This window comes from Leucoraja erinacea, chromosome 17 (assembly GCF_028641065.1).
Source record: "Leucoraja erinacea ecotype New England chromosome 17, Leri_hhj_1, whole genome shotgun sequence".
In the NCBI taxonomy this organism is placed as follows: Eukaryota; Metazoa; Chordata; class Chondrichthyes; order Rajiformes; family Rajidae; genus Leucoraja; species Leucoraja erinaceus.
In genome coordinates, this window is record NC_073393.1 from 15502924 (window position 1) to 15522363 (window position 19440).

The 19440-nt window shown below is 41.4% G+C and overlaps 1 protein-coding gene across 2 annotated transcripts in view; it reads left to right on the forward strand.

The window, feature by feature from the left end:
* Positions 1–4087: 4087 nt before the first annotated feature.
* csnk2a2b (casein kinase 2, alpha prime polypeptide b) overlaps positions 4088–19440 on the forward strand; it is a 44310-nt gene continuing 28957 nt past the window's right edge. Inside the window, exons 1-2 of one of the 2 annotated variants that reach the window (XM_055648656.1) lie at positions 4088–4613; positions 17536–17647. In XM_055648656.1, the coding sequence (XP_055504631.1) occupies positions 4510–4613; positions 17536–17647 (216 nt within the window). In that variant the 5' untranslated portion in view covers positions 4088–4509. The remainder of the gene's footprint in view (positions 4614–17535; positions 17648–19440) is intronic. The other variant, XM_055648655.1, reaches the window with a different exon arrangement.

The following is a 19440-nucleotide window of genomic DNA, read 5'->3' on the forward strand; positions in this document are numbered from 1 at the left end:
ACTCAAGTGAAATGTTGTTTCTACAGTCATACATACAGGAAAAAAAGACCCAAGACACAACACAATTTACACAGACATCCATCACAGCGCATCTCCTCCTCGCTGTGATGGAAGGCAAAAAAAACTTATCTCTCCCCTGCACTTCTCTCTTCCCCCCATGTCAGAGTCAAAGTCAGAGGCCCCGGCGGGCGATGACAATTGTCCCGCGGCCATTAACGCCGCGCCAGGTGATGCAAGACCGCGCTTCGGGTCTTGTTGTTGGAGCCCCCGGCGGGCGCTGGCAAAGTCCCGCAGCCGTTGAAGCCGCGCCGGGCGATGATGTAAGGCCCCGCTCCAGGTCATCCTTGACCCCACTACTCGGGCGGGAGAAGTCGCTGTTGCGGAAGCCCCGAAAAGCGGTCTCCCAGCAGGGACCCGCGGGCTCCCGATATCACCGTCCACAAGACCTGCGGTAAGCCTCCGAATCACCGAGGGTCGGGTCGCAGCAGCGCGCCACCACCGCTCCTCCCGCTCCGGACTCGGCCAGCTCTACGACGGTGAGTAGCTCTGCAGCTCCGCGACTGGAGCCCCAGGACGTTCCTGCTGGAGGCCGCTCCACGTTGCAGCCCCAACGGCAACGGAGACCCGACAGGGAAAGGTCGGGTTCTCCGTGCAGGGGAAAGATTTTAAAAGTCCACCCCCCCCCCCCCCCCCCCCCCCCCCCCACCCCACCACCCACACACACACACACACACACACACACACACACACACACACACACACACATACACACACACACACACACACTGCACACACACACTGGGACGTGAGTCGCACACACACCACACAGACCCCCAAAAAAAAAAACTACCACGGGACAAAAGGCACAAAAGACAGACGGACTGCTGGGGACTGGGTCGGCCGCCCCACCCCAGCAGGCACATGACATGTTGGGACTTGACCTAGCAGACCAGATGATGGCCTTGGAGAGAATCATACATTCCACATTTTAGAGTTGGTCTCCAATCTTTTGCTGTATAATTTTATCCTGCTCCCCGTTCTGCTTGTAGATGAGGGCAATGGGACCCATCTTTGGGGATTCTTGTGAATGTGGTTTTGGCAAAAGATGCAAGGATCCTTGTCGTAGTTCATCCCAAGCATTTGTGTAGCAGAGAGTAAAGACTTTCTGATTTACGGGCTGTACCCAGGGACATATGCAGCGGCGGACATAGGTGCTGATAGAAGACCATTAGTTCGGTGAAAGACGATCTGAAGGTTGTTGGTCTTTCAGCACAGTGAGATACCCAGAAGGGAATGATGCCAATTCGCTCATTCCACCCTGCAGGAGTGCATGCTGAGGAACACATTGAAGCTTGGTACAACCAATTCAGAGGCTCTGTATGAAAGGACCACAATATTGGACTTTGGGGGGCTGTCCAAAGATTACACCCCTCAAACAAGGGAACGGATATCAGCCCACGGATCCACGTGTGGCAGTAGTGTTTAGTGTTAGGAAAAAGAGGGGGTGCTAGCACCATTGGGTATAAAACTAGCAATATTTAATGTATAAAGAGAGCATACAGAATGTGTTTAGAGATTTATGTTGTTTTTGTTATGTATATATTTTTAAATTACAAATAAAGTTTATTTTTGAAATAAAAGGTAACTTGGTAAACTGTGGATGCATTGGTTTTCATTTCCCAGAATTCCTAGAATATAGAATCATTCTCACAATTTGGAGAGTGGTAATTGTAATGCCATTTTATTTTAAAAAAAAGTGGAGAAAGAAAACAACAGTCTAGTTGGCTTTTCATCAGTAGTGCAGTGAATGCTGGAGGCTACTATCAAGAATAATATCGACAGAATTAGAGAAGGTCAACGGATATCAGGAAGAGAAATTGTGTTTAGTATACCTACCGGATTGTTTTTTGAGGATGTAATGGGTCGATAAGGGTGAACAAGTGGATATAGTGTACTTATACTTTCAGAAAGCCTTTGATAAAATCCTACATAAAAGATTAGTTTGTGAAATTAAAGTGAATGGGATTAGGGTAATGTATTGGCATGATAGAAAACTGATGGTAAAACAAGAAACAGGTGGTAGGAATTAATAGGTCTTTCTTGGGGATGACGATTAGGTGAGGTACATTAGGATTGAGTGCTTGGTACTCAGTGGTAAGTGGTGGGTATATGGAACGAGCTGCTGCAGGAAGTAGTTGAGGCAGGTACTATCAGAAGGTTTAAGAAACATTTGGACAGGTACATGGATAGGACAGGTTTAGAGGGATGTGGGCCAAACACAGGTAGGTGGGACTAGTGTAAATGGGACATGTTTGTTGGTCTGGGCAACTTGGGCCAAAGGGCGTTTCCACATTATATGACCATGAAAACATAATGTAATATTTAAAAAACATTAACCTGGGTGGGATTTTGAACTGTGAGGAGGACGCAAAAAGGCTTTGTGATGGCTTGGACGGAGCAATTGGGCAAAAACATAGTAGATGCAGTATAACATAGATAAATGTCAAGTTATCTATTTCAGCAGGAAAATAGAAAACCAGTGTATTATTTAACTGTTGATGTTCAAGGAGACTTGGATGACCTTGTACACCAGTCAGTGTAAACAAACCTAAAGATGCATCAAGCAGTTATGATGGGAATATTTGAGTATAGGATCAAGGACGTCTTTACACTTATCCAGGTCCTTGGTGAGATTATACTTTGAGCATTGTGTGCAATTTGTTCTCCTTATCTGATGGAGGATATTCTTGTTATGGAGGGAATGCAGTGGAAGTTCACCAGTCAGATTCCAGGGATGGCACAATTGCTACACGAGGAGAGATTAGGCTTGTTTATAGTTTAAAGGAATGAGAGGGATTCTATTTGAAACCTACACATTTTTGACTGTTAGAGATTGATAGGAAGGGGGGGTACTTCCCTAAATCATGTGACTACAGGGCAAGTGAGTGAGCACTGTGAAGTAGAAATATTTTCACTGGCAGGGTGGTGAACATGTGGAATTTGCAATCACAGAGCCATTTAGTCCATCTAGATTATGTTATCAGAGTTCTAGATTACCTTTTTAGAATTGCGTTATGGAAACATAGAAAATAGGTGCAGGAGTAGGTCATTCAGCCCTTCAAGCCAGCACCGAAATTCAATATCATGGTTGATCATCCAAAAATCAGTACCCCGTTCTGGCGTTTACCCCCATATCCCTTGATTCACTTAGCTCTAAGAGCTAAATCTAAATGTATCTAATAAACATCCAGTGAATTTGCCTGCATTGCCTTCTGTGGCAGATAATTCCAGATTCACAACTCCCTGGGAGAAAAGGTTTTTCCTCATCTCAGTCCTAAATCACCTATCCCTTCTTCTCAAACTGTGACCCTTGGTTCTGGACTCCCCCAACATCGGGAACATTTTTCCTGCATCTACCCTGTCCAATCCTCTAAGGATTTTATATGTTTCTATAAGATCCCCTCTCTTCCTTCTAAATTCCAGCAAATACAAGCTCAGCCGACCGATTCTTTCATTATATTTCAGTCCCGCCATTCCGGGAATTAACCTAGTGAACCTACGTTGCACTCCCTCAATAGCAATAATGTGCTTTGTCAAATTAGGAGAGCAGAACTGCACACAATACTCCATGTGCAGTCTCATCAGGGCCCTGTACAACTGCAGTAGGACCTCCTTGCTCCTAAACTCAAATCCTCTCGCAATGAAGGCCAACATGCCATTAGCTTTCTTCATTGCCTACTGTGCCAGCATGCTTACTTTCAGTGACTGATGTACAAGCACACCCATGTCTCGTTGCACCTCCTGTCTCCTAATCTGACACCATTCAGATAATAATCTCCCTTCCTATTCTTGCCACCAAAGTGGATAACCTCACATTTATCCACATGAGCGCTAGCCGCCACTGCTGCTGTCTGGTACCCCTAGGTAGCGCTGCTCACTGGAGTGTGCAGCGGCGTATATGGCGGGTTGAGTGTGACGCCATTAGAGGACCGCTGTCGTCGGCATTTTAGTCAGGTGCCGCTAGGCAGCACTGTGGCTGGAGAGCCTCCTGGATACACCTGGGCGCCGCTAGGAGCCGCTGCCGCGGGCGCCCGGCCCTCGGTCTCTTCTCGCTGACACACCGGGCTTGCGACCGGTTTCTTGCTGCTGCACCCGGTCGAACAGTTTCCGTCGCAGCGGGCCTCTCCCTGGCGGTCCTATCTTGGCATCGTTATCGTCGGCCTTCCGCCCCGCTTGGCCTGCACAGCTGCTTGGGCATTGCTTACCTTCCCTAGCCGGGGCCCGCTCTAGTTGCCTGGGTCTTTTCCTACCTACCCCGCCCCGGCGAACCTTTCGCTGGCTCCCCGGACCCCTTTGCTGAAGTTATCCCAGGAGGTGGTGCGCGGGTTGTGGCCGGGCCTGGCTCCTGATAGTCGGTGTGTGCGGTGGCAGTGCGTCCTGTCTCTCACCCCCGCGGTACCCCGCTGGGGATTTCGCCCCTTTATCCCTGAGCTGAGCCCTGGCTCTGTCATGCCGGGTCCGGCTACCGGGAGCAGGGCCCGCGTGTATGCCGAGGTAAACAGCCTGAAACCCCGCGAATACTGGGACTACGAGTTGCACGTTCCTGAATGGGGGTAAGAGACATACGCGTAGTAATTATGTTAATATTATTTGAATACGTTGACATCTATTTATAGGACGAATAGTCATCTATAGGATGGATTAATACTGGTCTATATATAAACAAGAACGTGGAAAGCAGAGGTGTGGAAATGTGTATAGGAATGTGTAGAAATGTAGGTAATAACAATTTGTGCAGAGTGGATTTATCTAAAGTATGTTCCCAAAGGAATGAGCCGTTGTTGGGTTATCAATATTTGTTGGAACCTCTTGAGTAATGAATTTGACTAATTTCTGAAATCTCCGCATCATATCATATGATTTCAATCCTTTATTATGAATTGTCAAACATCATAAATCCATTTGTTGGTTGGTGTTTGCACTTATCTTTGCAGTCATTAATGGTGTAGTGTAAGTAATTTGAACCACACCCTTTTTATGAACTTCGTATTTTTAAAAGCAGAATGTTCTATGAGTTCTGATCATGCCATTTAGTATATAGGATACTGTTTGATATTTAAGTATCTTGTTTATCAAAATATTGATGAAGCCAATATTCCAGATGTGGTTACTTGGTGGTTTATTGAGGTTAGTGAAATAGGGTTAACACTAGGATGAGGCTGCTTCCTATGTTGTTTCACATAGTCCTGTAAGACTAGATCAATGTACAAAGTATCCCGAGCTGGCCAAAGTACAGAAAACTTAACATTGGCCTTTATCCTCAAACACTTGCCCCTCTCTGCCTAAATTCCTCACCTTAGGTGTGTACGGCAATTCCTTTTTTTGGGAAAGTCATGGCATGCTTGTTGATTACACTTGATTAAGTAATTGGTAGTGCAATATCACCATTTTGCATTCACGATGGCCACTCAAATGGCCAAAAAGGAGAAAACAAATATCTGTTTTTCATATTTGTGAATGAGGCTACATTAAAAAAAAGAACATTTGCTCAAGGTTTAGAACTTTCTAATGAGATAAAAAATGATCTTGTCAATTGATTTACAAATACTTGCCAAGTCTTGTTACTGTGTAAGAAAAAGGTAGGGTTTGACTAAAGCAGGAATTCCAGCAAAATTGATTAGCCTGACTGTATGAGTATTCAAGACGTACCTGAGTTGAATAAAGTGAGGAATTAATTTTTCTTTCAAATTCTATCATCAACTTAAGGTTCTTTTCTACAAAAGGAAAAAATTAAGATTGGTACTTCCTGCATTATTTGTTGCTGTGAAATATAGATTGGCTTGATATCTTGGGCACACTTATGGTCTTTATGTATTCAAGCACTTTGGGTGCAGTAGCTGTTCAAGCAATGGTAACACCCCCCCATTCAAATTGTCTGCACTTGGGAGTGGGAAACCTATCACTCGGGTGGATTTTTCTTAAAGGTTCTTGTGTCTGATTTTGAGATGTACCTTTAAAGAACAGCGTAAGGATCCATAGATCTTTCAGTAAAACCTTTGCATGGAATGTGGGCAAATATTTGGTGCTACAATATTCCAAGTCCTGTTCATCTGTCAGTGTTGATGTATGATATTTCCTTTTTCTCCTAATGCCCAAAATGTTTTTTATTCTTGCCATTAATTTTTTTTGATGTCCTCACTTTATTAAATTCTTTCCAGCTCGCATCATTCCTTCCCTTTGCATGCAATTTGGTCTCCAGTTCATCCCCTCTCTCCTCATTGTTGACATGCTTTTAGCCATCTGGACACCATGCTGTGGAATTCTATTCCTAAATTCCTCTGCTTCTTCACCTCCCTCAGGCCAAATAATTATCTTTTACTTTTTTTGGGTTATTTGGCATGGAGCATTTGTGATCACTGTGCATTTTGATTTTCTTCCTGTTGCTGGCAGGAGGAGCATTGAATTCGTTTCTCCTCCACTTTTGACCTTTCGGTAGCCAGTTACTAATTAGTGCAGGGCTTATGTGTACCTGCTTTGTAGCTACTCGAGTGATAAAATACAAATTTGCTCAACATGCATGATATTTTACACTGGGGTGGATGTGTGCCTATTGAATGAGATCTTCTCAGGGAGAAGCCAGGTGATTTGGTAATAATAGGTTCAACTCAGCATGTCAAATCTTGCAGGGAATCGAGTACAAATTGGGCAGGATTTTGTGGTATCTTGAATAAGGTACACTATCAATTGAAGGTCATACTTATGGAGTGGTGATGTTATAAAGTTAATCTGCAGATAAACTGGGGTATTATTCAGTACCAGACACAGAATCTCAAAGACTTGAATTCCAACTTTGAAATTGGGGTGAAGAAGGGACTATACTGTCCATCCCTCGTACGATTAGACTATTGTAAGGAAAATAGTGGGGAAATGTGTACATTTAAGCAGTCTAAAAATATGTTTGAGTTGTCGGGATGCTTAGTGTAATGGAAACTTGAATCTCAAATGCAAGTTAAAACACAACCATAGGATGAGGGGACATGGTATAAACTTGAACAAATTAGATTGTAGCCAAGGTGGAGGCATAAACTCTAGATTAAGAAGCTCTGGTGGAACTATAGTTCTAGGTAGAACTGGCTGGGCCAAAAGACATCCTACTCTGTACTTTTTGTACACTTGCTAGAGGAATGAAGCTAACGGGAATGATTGTAGAACTTTGAAATTCCAGAGAGGATTCTTGATCAATAAATACTCATGCCAATAACTAAAGGTATTTCATAATTTCCCAGGAGAATAAAATAAAGGACAACAAAAAAGTAAAATTCAAATTGAGGAAATGTTAAGAACCAGTGAATGATTGATGTTTATATTAATTTGCTGCTGCATTTTGTCACAGTTTTTGTGGTTCATTTTTGGCAGGATGCCAAAATTTTAAAGGCCAACGTCAAACTTTGGAACGTACTATAAGGAACCAAAAGACAAATTACCTATCTTTTTAGCAGTTAATGGCGAGAAATGTCAGCTAGGACATCTGTTACTCCAAACAGAGGATCTTGAATCCTTTATATCTACTGGAATGATCTTGGTTTAAGATTTTATTCAACGTAAAACAGAAAATGTAGGGAATAGTTAGCAGGTCAGGCTCCACCTGTGGGAAGGGAAACTATGTTAATGTTGCTGGTTCTGATAAGTGGTTTTCAACAGGAACGTTAACCCTTTCTCTTCCCACAGCTGCAGCCTGACATGTTAAGTATTCCCTGCTGCTTCTGTTTTATTTTAGATTTCCAACATTTTGGAGGTTTTTTTTCATTAGATTCTTCACCATATCCACACTTCACCATATCCACATTGTTGTTACTTGGAAGGGGCTGAACCCATAATTTCTAAGTGAGATGCTATTTACAGATACCAAGGCATCAGGTGATGTTCACCTTCAATGCTAAATTAAACCAAAATGCTCTTATCATTCAATTAAATTACATGGATTCAGTTTTGTAGAATTGGGTTTGATTAATGAAATTAAAAATAATGTTTTTATGAAGAACTGTTTAAAGGCAGTAAAAGCAGAAAACTGCAAAGATGCCAGTGCTGTGAAGTCTAAAATAAAATGTTGGAAATCCCTGGCTGTTCATCGCAGAGAGGAAGATTAATGTTTTGGGAGAATAATTTATTATTAATTGAAAGGAAACTTGCTTCACAATACTGTTGTTCATTCAAAATGCCGATCAATGTATTTTTGTGGTTAAGCAATTCAAGGTTTACGTGGACTTTGCAAGAAACTGCATCGTCACAACCTTGATGACAGAGCAAGCTCAGCATTTGTCACCGATTGCTCTTAGTAACGTCTCCAAGCTATTCCTGCTCCTGTTTCTTGTGTTCTTAAACATGATATGCACGAGTTTCATGATAAAGTATCATGGTTCTATAGTTTGAAAATAAACCTCGAGACTGCATTCAGAATAACAGAAAACTCCCTTGAGGGAATTTGTAAAATGTATGCAGAGTAGTTCCGCCATAGAATTCCTGCTTTTTAAAAGCACAACTGCTGAACAGCCAGAGCAAGGGAGGGTGTGAAGCAATCTCATGCTCCAGTGACATTTATTGTCACAGTGGCTTGCAATAATTACAAACAAAGGGAATTAGAGTTGAGGTGGACTGTTTTTAGATCTGGTTTTATTGTCATGATTAAACTGAAAAGCCTTGGATGTGAACGCTTGGTAGTCATGTGACAGGAATAGTGAATGATACGTTTCATGCTGATGCTGAGCCAATTGCAGTCCCTAAGCCAGACTGCGTGGCATATTTAAAACCCTTTTATAATAGTGCTTTCATACATAGGGAATATTGGAATTAATAAAAAAAACATTAAATGCTAACACAATAATGCCTCCCGTGTGCATTTTCATTTTCCATTCCACAGGTCAATTAAATTGAAAGTTGATTTCTGTCAAATCTTCACACCTTTCTCCTGCGTTAAGGTAGCTTCCTTGCTTCTGCTTGATCATCCTCCATATCTGTTGTGAATCTACTTGAGTATTAGCTTATTTTGAAGATCCCAGTAATTACCCATAGACGTAAGCACATCCAAAAGTTGGATATTTTAACCTGTACTATCTTACTCTCCGTCACCCTGTGCTCATTATCCTGGAATGATTCCTGATTAACCAGCAACATGATTTTTAAATCAGCCTCATCTTCAGATCTTTCCCTTTCTAATCTGATCAATAGAATAATTCCTTGGAGAATTCCTTTCATTCTTCTTACTTTCCTAAAAACCTTTACTTCTCTTTTAAAAACCTGCTTAAAACTTGCCTTTGTCAAAGCTTTTAGTCACCTGTCCTAAAATCGCCCTGGCATTATAAATTGGCACTGCCAATCTTTGTCTGTTGCTTTGAAGTATCTTGGGCTAAATGTGGTAGTTAAAGTTGTTGTTTATCTTTACGCAATGTGTGGAAAATAGTTAAGTAACAGAGATAATTTATTTTGATCGTATTGAACCACATATCCAGTTGCTTTGAGCTCTTGAGATAGGGATGAAATGGTTAATAATTTTAAAGGCATTGTATACTAAATCAATTTGAGCTTTGAGGCTGCCAGGGATGGGTACTTTAATCACATGGGCACATACCAGTAAGTGATTGAAAATTATCTCAAATTGACATATCACACAAAGCTGTGTGGCAGTGTGAATTGTGAAGAGAATGTTAGGAGGTTACAGGGTGACCTGGACAGGGTTGAGTGAGTGGGCAGATGCGTGGCAGATGCAGAATAATGTAGATAAATGAGAGGTTATCCACTTTGGCAGCAAAAACAAGGGGGCAGATTATTTTCTCAATGCGGTTAGGTTAGGTAAGGGGGAGGTGCAGTGAGACCTGGGCGTCCTTGTACACCAGTCACTGAAAGTTGGCGTGCAGGTCCAGTAGGCAGTGAAGAAAGGTAATGGAATGTCGGCCTTCATATCAAGAGGATTTCAGTATAGGAGTAAAGAGGTTCTTCTGCAGTTGTATAGGGCTCTGGTGGGACCACATCTGGAGTATTGTGTACAGTTTTGGTCTCCTAATTTGAGGAAGGACATCCTTTTGATTGAGGCAGTGCAGCGTAGGTTCACGAGATTGATCCCTGTGATGGCAGCACTGTCATATGAAGAAAGATTGAAAAGACTAGGCTTGTATTCACTGGCGTTTAGAAGGATGTTGGGGATCTTATAGATACATATACAATTATAAAAGGACTGGACATACTAGATGCAGGAAAAATGTTCCCAAGGTTGGGCAAGTCCAGAACCAGGGGCCACAGTCTTAGAATAAAGGGGAAGCCATTTAAGATTGAGGTGAGAAAAATCTTTTTCACCAAGAGAGTTGTGAATTTGTGGAGTTCTCTGCCACAGAGGACAGTGGGGGCTTAAAGACTGGATGGATTTAAGAGAGAGTTAGATAAGAGCTCTAGGGGCTAGTGGAATCAAGGGATATGGGGAGAAGGCAGGCACGGGTTATTGATTGGGGACGATCAACAATGATCACAATGAATGGTGGTGCTAGCTCGAAGAGCCGAATGGCCTCCTCCTGCACCTATTTTTTATGTTTCTATTTATTTAGTGTGGATTTGAAACTTGCATGTTAGTTTGTAAGACAGTCGGTAGTCCCATATTCAATGGAAAGTGCACTAATTAGCAGCACCAGTTCTTAAAGTCCTTCGTCAGCATAACTCAGAATGGTGTAGGGAGTAGCACATTCCTGCCTTGACTTTGTTGCTGTGTACTTCAAGCACCTGGAGTTTAGAGTTTATAAATTCAGTGGTGCATAAATACTTACCAGCGTTAACTCTGTGACTGGAATATTCATGATCTGCAGTATACTTTCCTTCTCTCTCCTGTCCTAAGGAGTTTTAATAAAAATGTTTGGTAAACAATGCGGACATTCACCTCTTTTGTTCCATCACTCCACTCCCTCCAATGGAATCAAAACAATAATACTCTGCAACCAATATCAGTGTTCTGTTTACAATCAGATTTGTTGTTCTCAATTTTCTGCTCCCTCTTAAAGGCCTGGTCTAATAAATTGAATTATCATGATTGGAGCCAGCAGTTCTGAGCACCAGTTCCAAGGACTATTCATTTTGTTCACGGTCGGTGTTTATCATCATTTTGACAGAAGAAAGCAGTGGGTTTTTTAATGTTATGTGCCAGTACCTTTAAGTTAAATGTCATTATTTTGTTTTTCAACCACGAGACGCATATATTTATTAAAGCTGTGTATCGGCACCTTTTTGTCCACAAGAATAATCTGTCTCCAATCCGCTGGGATCTTTGGGCAGTGGTTAATAACTAGCGGCCACAAATAGTCTAGCTTGATATTTTTCCTATCTGTGATCCAAAGCATAATGGTAATTATGGTGTTCCATCTGCTGCCTGAGATCTCATTAGAAATGTGTACCACTGCACTAGAAAAAGTGATGGTTATCATTAAGTTTCTGCTTGGAGTGCTCCCTCCTGTTTCTATTTAAAGGTGAACTTTCTAGTGTCATGGTAAAGATAATTGAGTGATGCAGTTTCCTGAAACATTAGTGCTTTAAAAAGTAAGATGCAATATTCTGCTATTTTAATTCCATGTCGCTTTACGCTTGTGAAATGTTTTAGAATGTCCCACAGCATTAAATGCAGATTTGACATTGGCTTGTGCTTTTACCCTGCATCAAAACCCATTCTCGTCCCTCCTAGATGTAATTTGTTCTTAATATAGCATTCTTTTTACAAGTTTGTGGTTTAAGTCCTTGGGTACATGGCTGCTACTCACAGGTGCCATTGTTCTGATGAATATAAGAAATGGAAGTGGGAGTAGCCTGGTCAGAAATCTTGAAACTGCTAATATTCAACAAAATCATGGCTGATCTACCTCTGCCCCATTTTCATCCCCTACACTAATCCCTTGATTTCGCCAATATACAGCAGTCGATCATTTTGGTCTTATGGGCTTATACAGCAATCTGAACTCCAAAAATTAGTCACTCTGTCTAATACATTTTTGCTTGCTTCATTCTGAAATGGTTTGCGCCTTCTTTTGAGACAAACACACACACGGCCATGCACACAATATATCTCAGTGAATTATCACTGCATTCCCAGTGAAACAAATCTAATCTTCCCTGGGAAAGGCCCAAAATTGAGAGGTAAAAACAAGGCTTCATCTTCCCTTGCAGATGGGTGTAAAGGTACATAGCATGATTTCAAAAATAGCTGGCAAAGCTCTTCTGGATATGCATTCACCAATATCTTAAAACAGATTACCTGTTAATTGTTCTCATGCCATGTGTAAATTGTTTGCTCTCCTGTCACTAAAAAACAGCACTTCAAATGTACAAGGGCTGTATGAATACAAACTTTAAGTAGAGATGGTTTTTCTTGAGCCATGAAAGACTGACTTTTGTCAGAATTGTCTGGAGGCAAAAAGATCAAAACCGTCACATTTTTGTGAATCTGAACAAAGTCGTATGGACTTTATCGCAAAATTTTCTTCAAGAGCCAATGTTTTCATGAATCTGCATTGAAAGAGTGCAGATTCCTTTTGAAGTCAAAGTACATTGTTCTGTATAGGTGTTTAAGAAGGAACTGCAGATGCTGGAAAATCGAAGGTAGACAAATGCTGGAGGAACTCGGCGGGTGAGGCAGCATCTATGGAGTGAAGGACATAGGCAACGTTTCGGGTCGATACCCTTCTTCAGGGTTTCGACCCGAAACGTTGCCTATTTCCTTCTCTCCATAGTTGTTGCCTCACCCGCTGTTTCTCCAGAATTTTTGTCTACCTTTGTTCTGTATAGGTGATTTGTTTTTGCAAAGGCTGGTTTGTACTGAAACCATAGTATTAGAGTGGAAATGGTGAAGGTAGAGCAGTTTCCCTTTTATTTTGTGGGTTAGCTCTACTTGAGTTGGAAGCAAATGGAAGGTGAGGTAAAATATTTTGGTGAGAAAAATTGAGAAAATAATTTGTGCAGTGGCACAGCCTTGATTTTAATGTGTGTTGGGATTAGTTATTTGTTGAATCTTTTGGATAGTAGCATGGCTTGCATGGCATCAAGTGTTTTATGATCATATCCTAAACAATGAAATTCTTACTTGCAGCAGCACTGCAGATATGTACTCTGTAAAACACCACAATAAATAACAAAAAATATATATAGTTATATAAAAAGTGTAACAGATGTAGAATGGAGACAAATTTGAGAAGGATTCTCCACCCTCTTGTTCAGCTCAGTCACAGGAGTCCCTAAAGTTAAAAGTAATGAATAATTATTGGTGCTTCTTCAATTTTTCTTGTTGTATGTTGAAGATCGTGTTCATTGTTTTTTTGATATAGGGAATCCATATTATAATAGCAGAGCTGCCGAGTGGCTCGAAGGGCCGAATGGCCTCCTGCACCTATTTTCTTTTCTATTTTCTAAAAAGTACGGATTTTCTGTATTTCGTACGGAAATGCGATTAGAATACTGATGTTCGATTTTGTGTTGTTAAATACGGATTTTGAATACGAAGTTCAGTTCAGTCTGAAGAAGGGTCTCGACCAGAAACGTCACCCATTCCTTCTCTCCAGAGTCGCTGCCTGTCCCGCTCCAGGTTTAAACAGAGCGAAGGTACACAAAAATGCTGGAGAAACTCAGCGGGTGCAGCAGCATCTATGGAACGAAGGAAATAGGCAACGTTTCGGGCCAAAACCCTTCTTCAGAGCGATGTCAGTTTAACACGTGGGAATTTAAACAAAACGCTGTGGGTTCTAAATATAGCACTACCGGCTGGAGCGCTATGGGCTTTACACATAGCGTTATGGCCACAGTGCTGCGGGTCACAGACTGTTCAGGAAAATTCTCGTATAACAATGAGTCTTTGGAATTCTCTTTCTCAGTGGAAGTTGAGCCTTTGATTATTATTCAGGCAGTGGTGGAATTCTGGATAAGCCTAGTGGTGAAAGGTTACCATTGGGATTGCAGTTACATTGGGATTGGCCTTGATTTTACAGAATGGTGGGTGGGCTCAAGTGGATAGTGGGAGGGGTGGGGAGAGGGAGGGGTGGGGAGAGGGAGGGGTGGGGAGGAGTAGGAGAAGGAGGGAGAGGATGGAGAGGGGAAGGAGGCAGAAAAAAAAGGAGAGAGGGAGGGAGAGACAGGAAGGAGGGAGAGGGAGGCTTCCTAAATGGCTTCTACATCATCATCTGGTGCTAAAAGCAGGAAGCAGCTGTTCAAACATCAGTAGACAAAGATAAGGCTAATGAATGCACTGTCAAGTAAGGTGCATAGAAGACGTGTCAATTTGTAGCAACGTTATGCATTCTTGTACTCTTACATGGGGTATGACTGTATATAAAATATAAAAACAATTTCAGTAAAATGGCACCGCGTAAAAATACCGATTTCCTCAGCAAAATACTGATTTTCAGGTACTAGAATACTGAAATGCTCCGACAAAAGCTCTGTAGTAGCGGTTGGCTATTTGATGGAAGTGATTGAGGAGGACTCTTGAAATAAATCTTTCCCATTGAAGATGATGGCGATTATGGCATCTAAAACCCATAGAAAAGCTGTGAATTTGTGACCTGAAGTTCTTCAGGTTTTAAACTTCCTGTGATAGTTAGTGCAATGAAAGCCTTGTTATTTAATTGATGACATCAGGCCTTTTCAACTACTTTATCAATCTAGCACTGTATCTCCACTTCAGAACTAAGCATGCTCTAACTTTGGTCAATGAACTCCACTTCATGGATAATACTTGGGTTTGAAGTCGAGCCCAAAGTCATTATTGACATGTTCCCTGAAACACACAAAATTGTTTCCCTACCCACCTGCTTCCAATTCATAACATTGTTGGAAAAATTCCATGGTAACCCTTTGAAACATGGACCTTTTCAATCTCTGTATTTACCCCTCAGCAAATGTAGTGAAACTCCTCTGTATAACCTGTGGTGGAGAAAAGACATTTGAAGATGAAGACCTTAAACCTAGTACATGGTCAACAGCCCTTGTAGGCCTCGTGTGCCAAGCGCAACAAAGACCTAATGGGAATGCTTTCTGGATTTTATAAAATCGTCCAAATCCAGATTAAGCAAAATGTGATTTTCATCAGGCTATGCCTCGACATCAAAGCTTGAATTATACTTGGCCGCCACATGTGGGCAGGCTACATGGTTCACGTGCCAGATGCCAAATTCCTTAAACAGCTCCTCGGAGCAGTATCACACCGAAAGATTACCATAAGGAGAGAAAATATTTTGGAATGTTGTCAGAGCCTCCTTGTAAATATACAACCTCTTCACCTACTTGTGAGATTAGCTGACCAGTGGCTGCTCAGCATGCTGGAAGCCTTTGGAATGGCACAGAACTTTTGTGTTTAGGTGCAAGCAGAATCGCATTGAAAAAGACCTTTTATGCTGTAGCAGAGTCTGGATCCCTCGCATGGTCAGCTGGCTCAGGATGCATAGAAATGGAGTGAGGCAAGACATCCTCAATCATGAGGAGTTGCCTACAAGGAAGGAGACTATGCTTTCCTGTGCTCATTCCAAAGGCCAGTGACATGGGGTTTCACTTGAGAGAGTGCATAACCATACTGTTGAGTAAACCCCACAGTAAATTCTACCTGTTCTGGATTGAGTTCACCATTTTTTAATTGAGATCAGTGTTTTTTGGGGGGGTTTGGACATGGATCGTGCCTTCTGCTAATCCATCATCTGCATTCAAAATGATTCTGTTGAGCATAATGCACCAAGATGTTAGTTGTTTTGAAAAATGTTAAGGAAATATTAAGAACTGGTGCAAAGTTTATATGTCAAATTCATACAAGCTGAGATTTGTTAGTGCTGTCTATATGTTACACTACAAAATGTTAAAATGGAGTTAATCTCTGTCCTGCTCATTTAAAGCTTCAGATTACTTCACACCCTTGTTATCATGTCCAGACATGGCAGATTTTTTTGTCTTATTTCTCTCTGAGAGAAATGTTGCAAGAAGTGACATAAGAAGTCATTCCTGGATTTCTTCCTCCCATTTTCTCCTCCCCAAGAAGGTAAATTGTCCCTGCCTATCCCACTGAGTTACTCCAGCATTTTGTGTCTATCTAAGGTAAATTATTGTATTGCTTTAAATTTCAGATACAGTATGGAAACGGGCCCATTGGGTCCATACTGCCCATCAATTAAACATTCAAAATAGGTCGATGTAATCCCACTTTCAAATCCACTCGCAACATATTGGGGTAATTTTAGAGAGATTAATTAATCTATAATTCCGCATATCTTTGGGATGTGGAAGGAAACTGGAGCACCCGGAGGAAACCCAGGTGATCACAAAGAATGTGCAAATTCCACGCAAACAGTATAGGAGTGAGGATCGATGATTGAGGTTGGCTCAACCAACTGCATCATTGTCACCATTATCTCATCCTTGAACTCACTTGTAGGGGAAGCTTTCAAGTTTATTTTTGGCCCAAAATAATCCATTCCACTATGTTATGTCTTCAAAGACTGGTGGGTACATGAGGCAGGAGTTATATTGTTTGAATAGAAGAGAAACTTGCCACCCTTCCTGACTCGGCAAAGTCCCAAAACGGCGACGGGAATTTTTGACCAGCTTACACTGCGTAATGTTCTGGTGGAAGTGGGGACTGAATAAACGTGAAGGTCCCCTGCCGTCCATTCACATACTGGCATTGGAGCTGTGGCCCACTGACACTGCAGATAATACTTCACATTTGAGTGCAATTACTTAAATTCAGTGCATCTTCTGAGTGTTCAACTGCAGTGCAATTGATAGCTTCTTGCCAGAGAAGGAGCTACAAACAGCTTCAGTAGATGAAATGTGTGGGAAGGATCTGCAGAGCTGGTTAAAACAGCTTCAACAAATCGTAGGCCACGGTGTGTTTAAAATGTTTTAATATAAAATAAATTCTGAAATGGGAGCAGGAGAGAGCTCTTAAACATATTTTGCAATGTCAACATTCAGAGTTTTGCTGGATCAGTAAAGGAAAAATGGCAGGGAGAAGGAATGTAGGAAGATGGGTACATTTGGCTGAAATTGTTGGCTCACTTGTGTAGAGTGAAATATCTATTAGAATGTGCACGTTGCACTGTCTTTTTCTAAACTCTAAAGTGTTCTTTCCAATGCCATCTTTATGTTGTGATGAATGGTAGCTTTAACTTGCAACCTCATTGGAGGACAAGTAACCATACAGCAGCAGCATTTGTAAGATAGAGGACTGAGGTATGTGCTGTGTGCTGTGAAGCTAGGATAATAAAGTAAATCTCCTATTTCTTGGGAATATGAACTGTACCAATGATGTACGAGATGTTTCTGCATGCCTGTGGTAAAGATATGTTGGTGGGCATGGTGAGGAGGTGGTGCGTAGGGGCAGGGGAATGTTGAATTGTAGGCCAAAGACATTAGTTGCTGAATACTTTCCCTTGTTATCTTTGACTAATCAACCATGAATAGAGATTGACAAATGCTCAGCATGTTGCAGGCAATCAAGGAATAAAACCTGTTTATCCTTTTGCTTTGCTACAGTAACCAGGATGATTACCAGTTGGTGCGAAAACTTGGCCGTGGGAAGTATAGTGAAGTATTTGAGGCTATTAACATAACGAACAATGAGAAAACGGTTGTCAAAATACTGAAGGTGAGTATCAGCTTTTTGTGTTCAGTTTCTCTTTTCTGACCATGCATTCCAGTATTTATTGGCCGTATATATCTTGCAGGGCATTTTTGCATAAGTATATGTTGGTTCCATTCTTGGTCTTTAAATCTTCAGAGTTATCACAATCTAATAATTTCACATTTATAAATCTAGGTTTGGAGGCTGGGTATTGCTGAATTTTAATAACTTGAAACTGAGGTGGACAGATAGGATAAGTATTCATGCTTGCATTAATTGTATTTAGAGTAAACAAGCAGGGGCAGTTTAGTTTGGTTTGCTGTGGATCAAATTGTTTTTATGTCGGTCACAAAATAAATGGGAGCAGGAATTGGTATACAACCCATTGTGTTAATTCTGTTCAATAAGATTGTGACTAATAATATACTGTTTCTGCCATTTGTCTGCTATTTCTTATTCTTTGATTCGCTTGGAGTCCAAAATGCCTTCATCTTTGTGTCGAATAAGTTTAATGACCAAGCAGCTACAGTCCAATGAGGCAATAAAATTCCAAAGATGAATTGCTCCGGATAAAGAAATTGCTCCATTTCAGATTGGAAATGCAGACTCTTTTCCAATGACAATTGACTCCAATTATAGATGCCACGGTCTGAGGAAACGGGCTTTTGCATTCACTTCCTCAGCAGCATCTTAGATATCTTGATGATAGCAACTCCTGTCTGATACCATTTGTCTTTCTAATTGCTTGCTGTACATGAATGTTAGTTATGGTTTGAGGATTACCAACATAGTTTTCCTGTGCTTCCTGCCAAAATGAATAGCCTTGATTTTCCAAAGTTATTTCATTTTCCATTGTACTTCCAACTTTGTTAAATCTCCCTCTATCCTTGTAGTCCACTCCATCACAAACCAGCAGACTTGGATATATTGCAATGCTCATCTAAACAATAAGGTAACTAATATTTGAATCTGAGATAAGTCTTGGCAGATGTCTATTATTTAATGTGGTGAAGGGAGATTCAGTTTGACAATGACACCAGTCCAGTAGAAAGCGGTGCATTTTTCTTGAATAATGAAACTTCTATTTCTGACTACTATTTATTGCTTGGAAAGCAAATGGGGCCAAAAGCAAAACTAATGGTTTTTAATCAATATATAATGATAGAGCTCTCAGCATGTAGGGCAATAAGAAACATCATGACTGGTCTTGTGGGTCTGAGGTGAAGAGACAAAGGGTTTGAATAGTTTTGGCTGCAGTGTGAAGAAATATAGAATTGAGGTGTGGTTTGATCCTCCTTCGCCCGAGTGTTTAGCCTGTTGGCATTCACTGAAGGTTCACATGATTGAGCGATGTTAGATAGTAGGGTGCATCGGTCACCTGTGGAGCCACCCCACAGTGAACAATTGACTCCATCAGAAGAATGTTTTTCAACTGATTATAGGATGCAGAACAAATGTGGAGTGGCATTGGGCAACACGGCATGCACTGTAGTAGGTTAATTGAGATCGCAGTGGGAAGTCTTTTAAATTAGCAGTGCACAAAACCATTTAACGATCCTAGCGATTGGTTGAAGGAGAGATCAAAAGGAAAAGTTAATGCTTTCTTCATTTTACCAGTTCAGATCAGTTCAAATGGCGATGTATCTATTTTTTGTTCACTTCGCATTTTGTGTTTCTCTTTCTGTGAGATAAAATTGTTGTGTCTTGTCTAAAGGACCAGTCCCACTCAGGCAACTTTTTAGGTGAGTGCAGGAGACTTCTGCGCTCACCACATGATCGCCACATATTCGCTGGTGGTCTCTGGTGAGTCTCTTTCA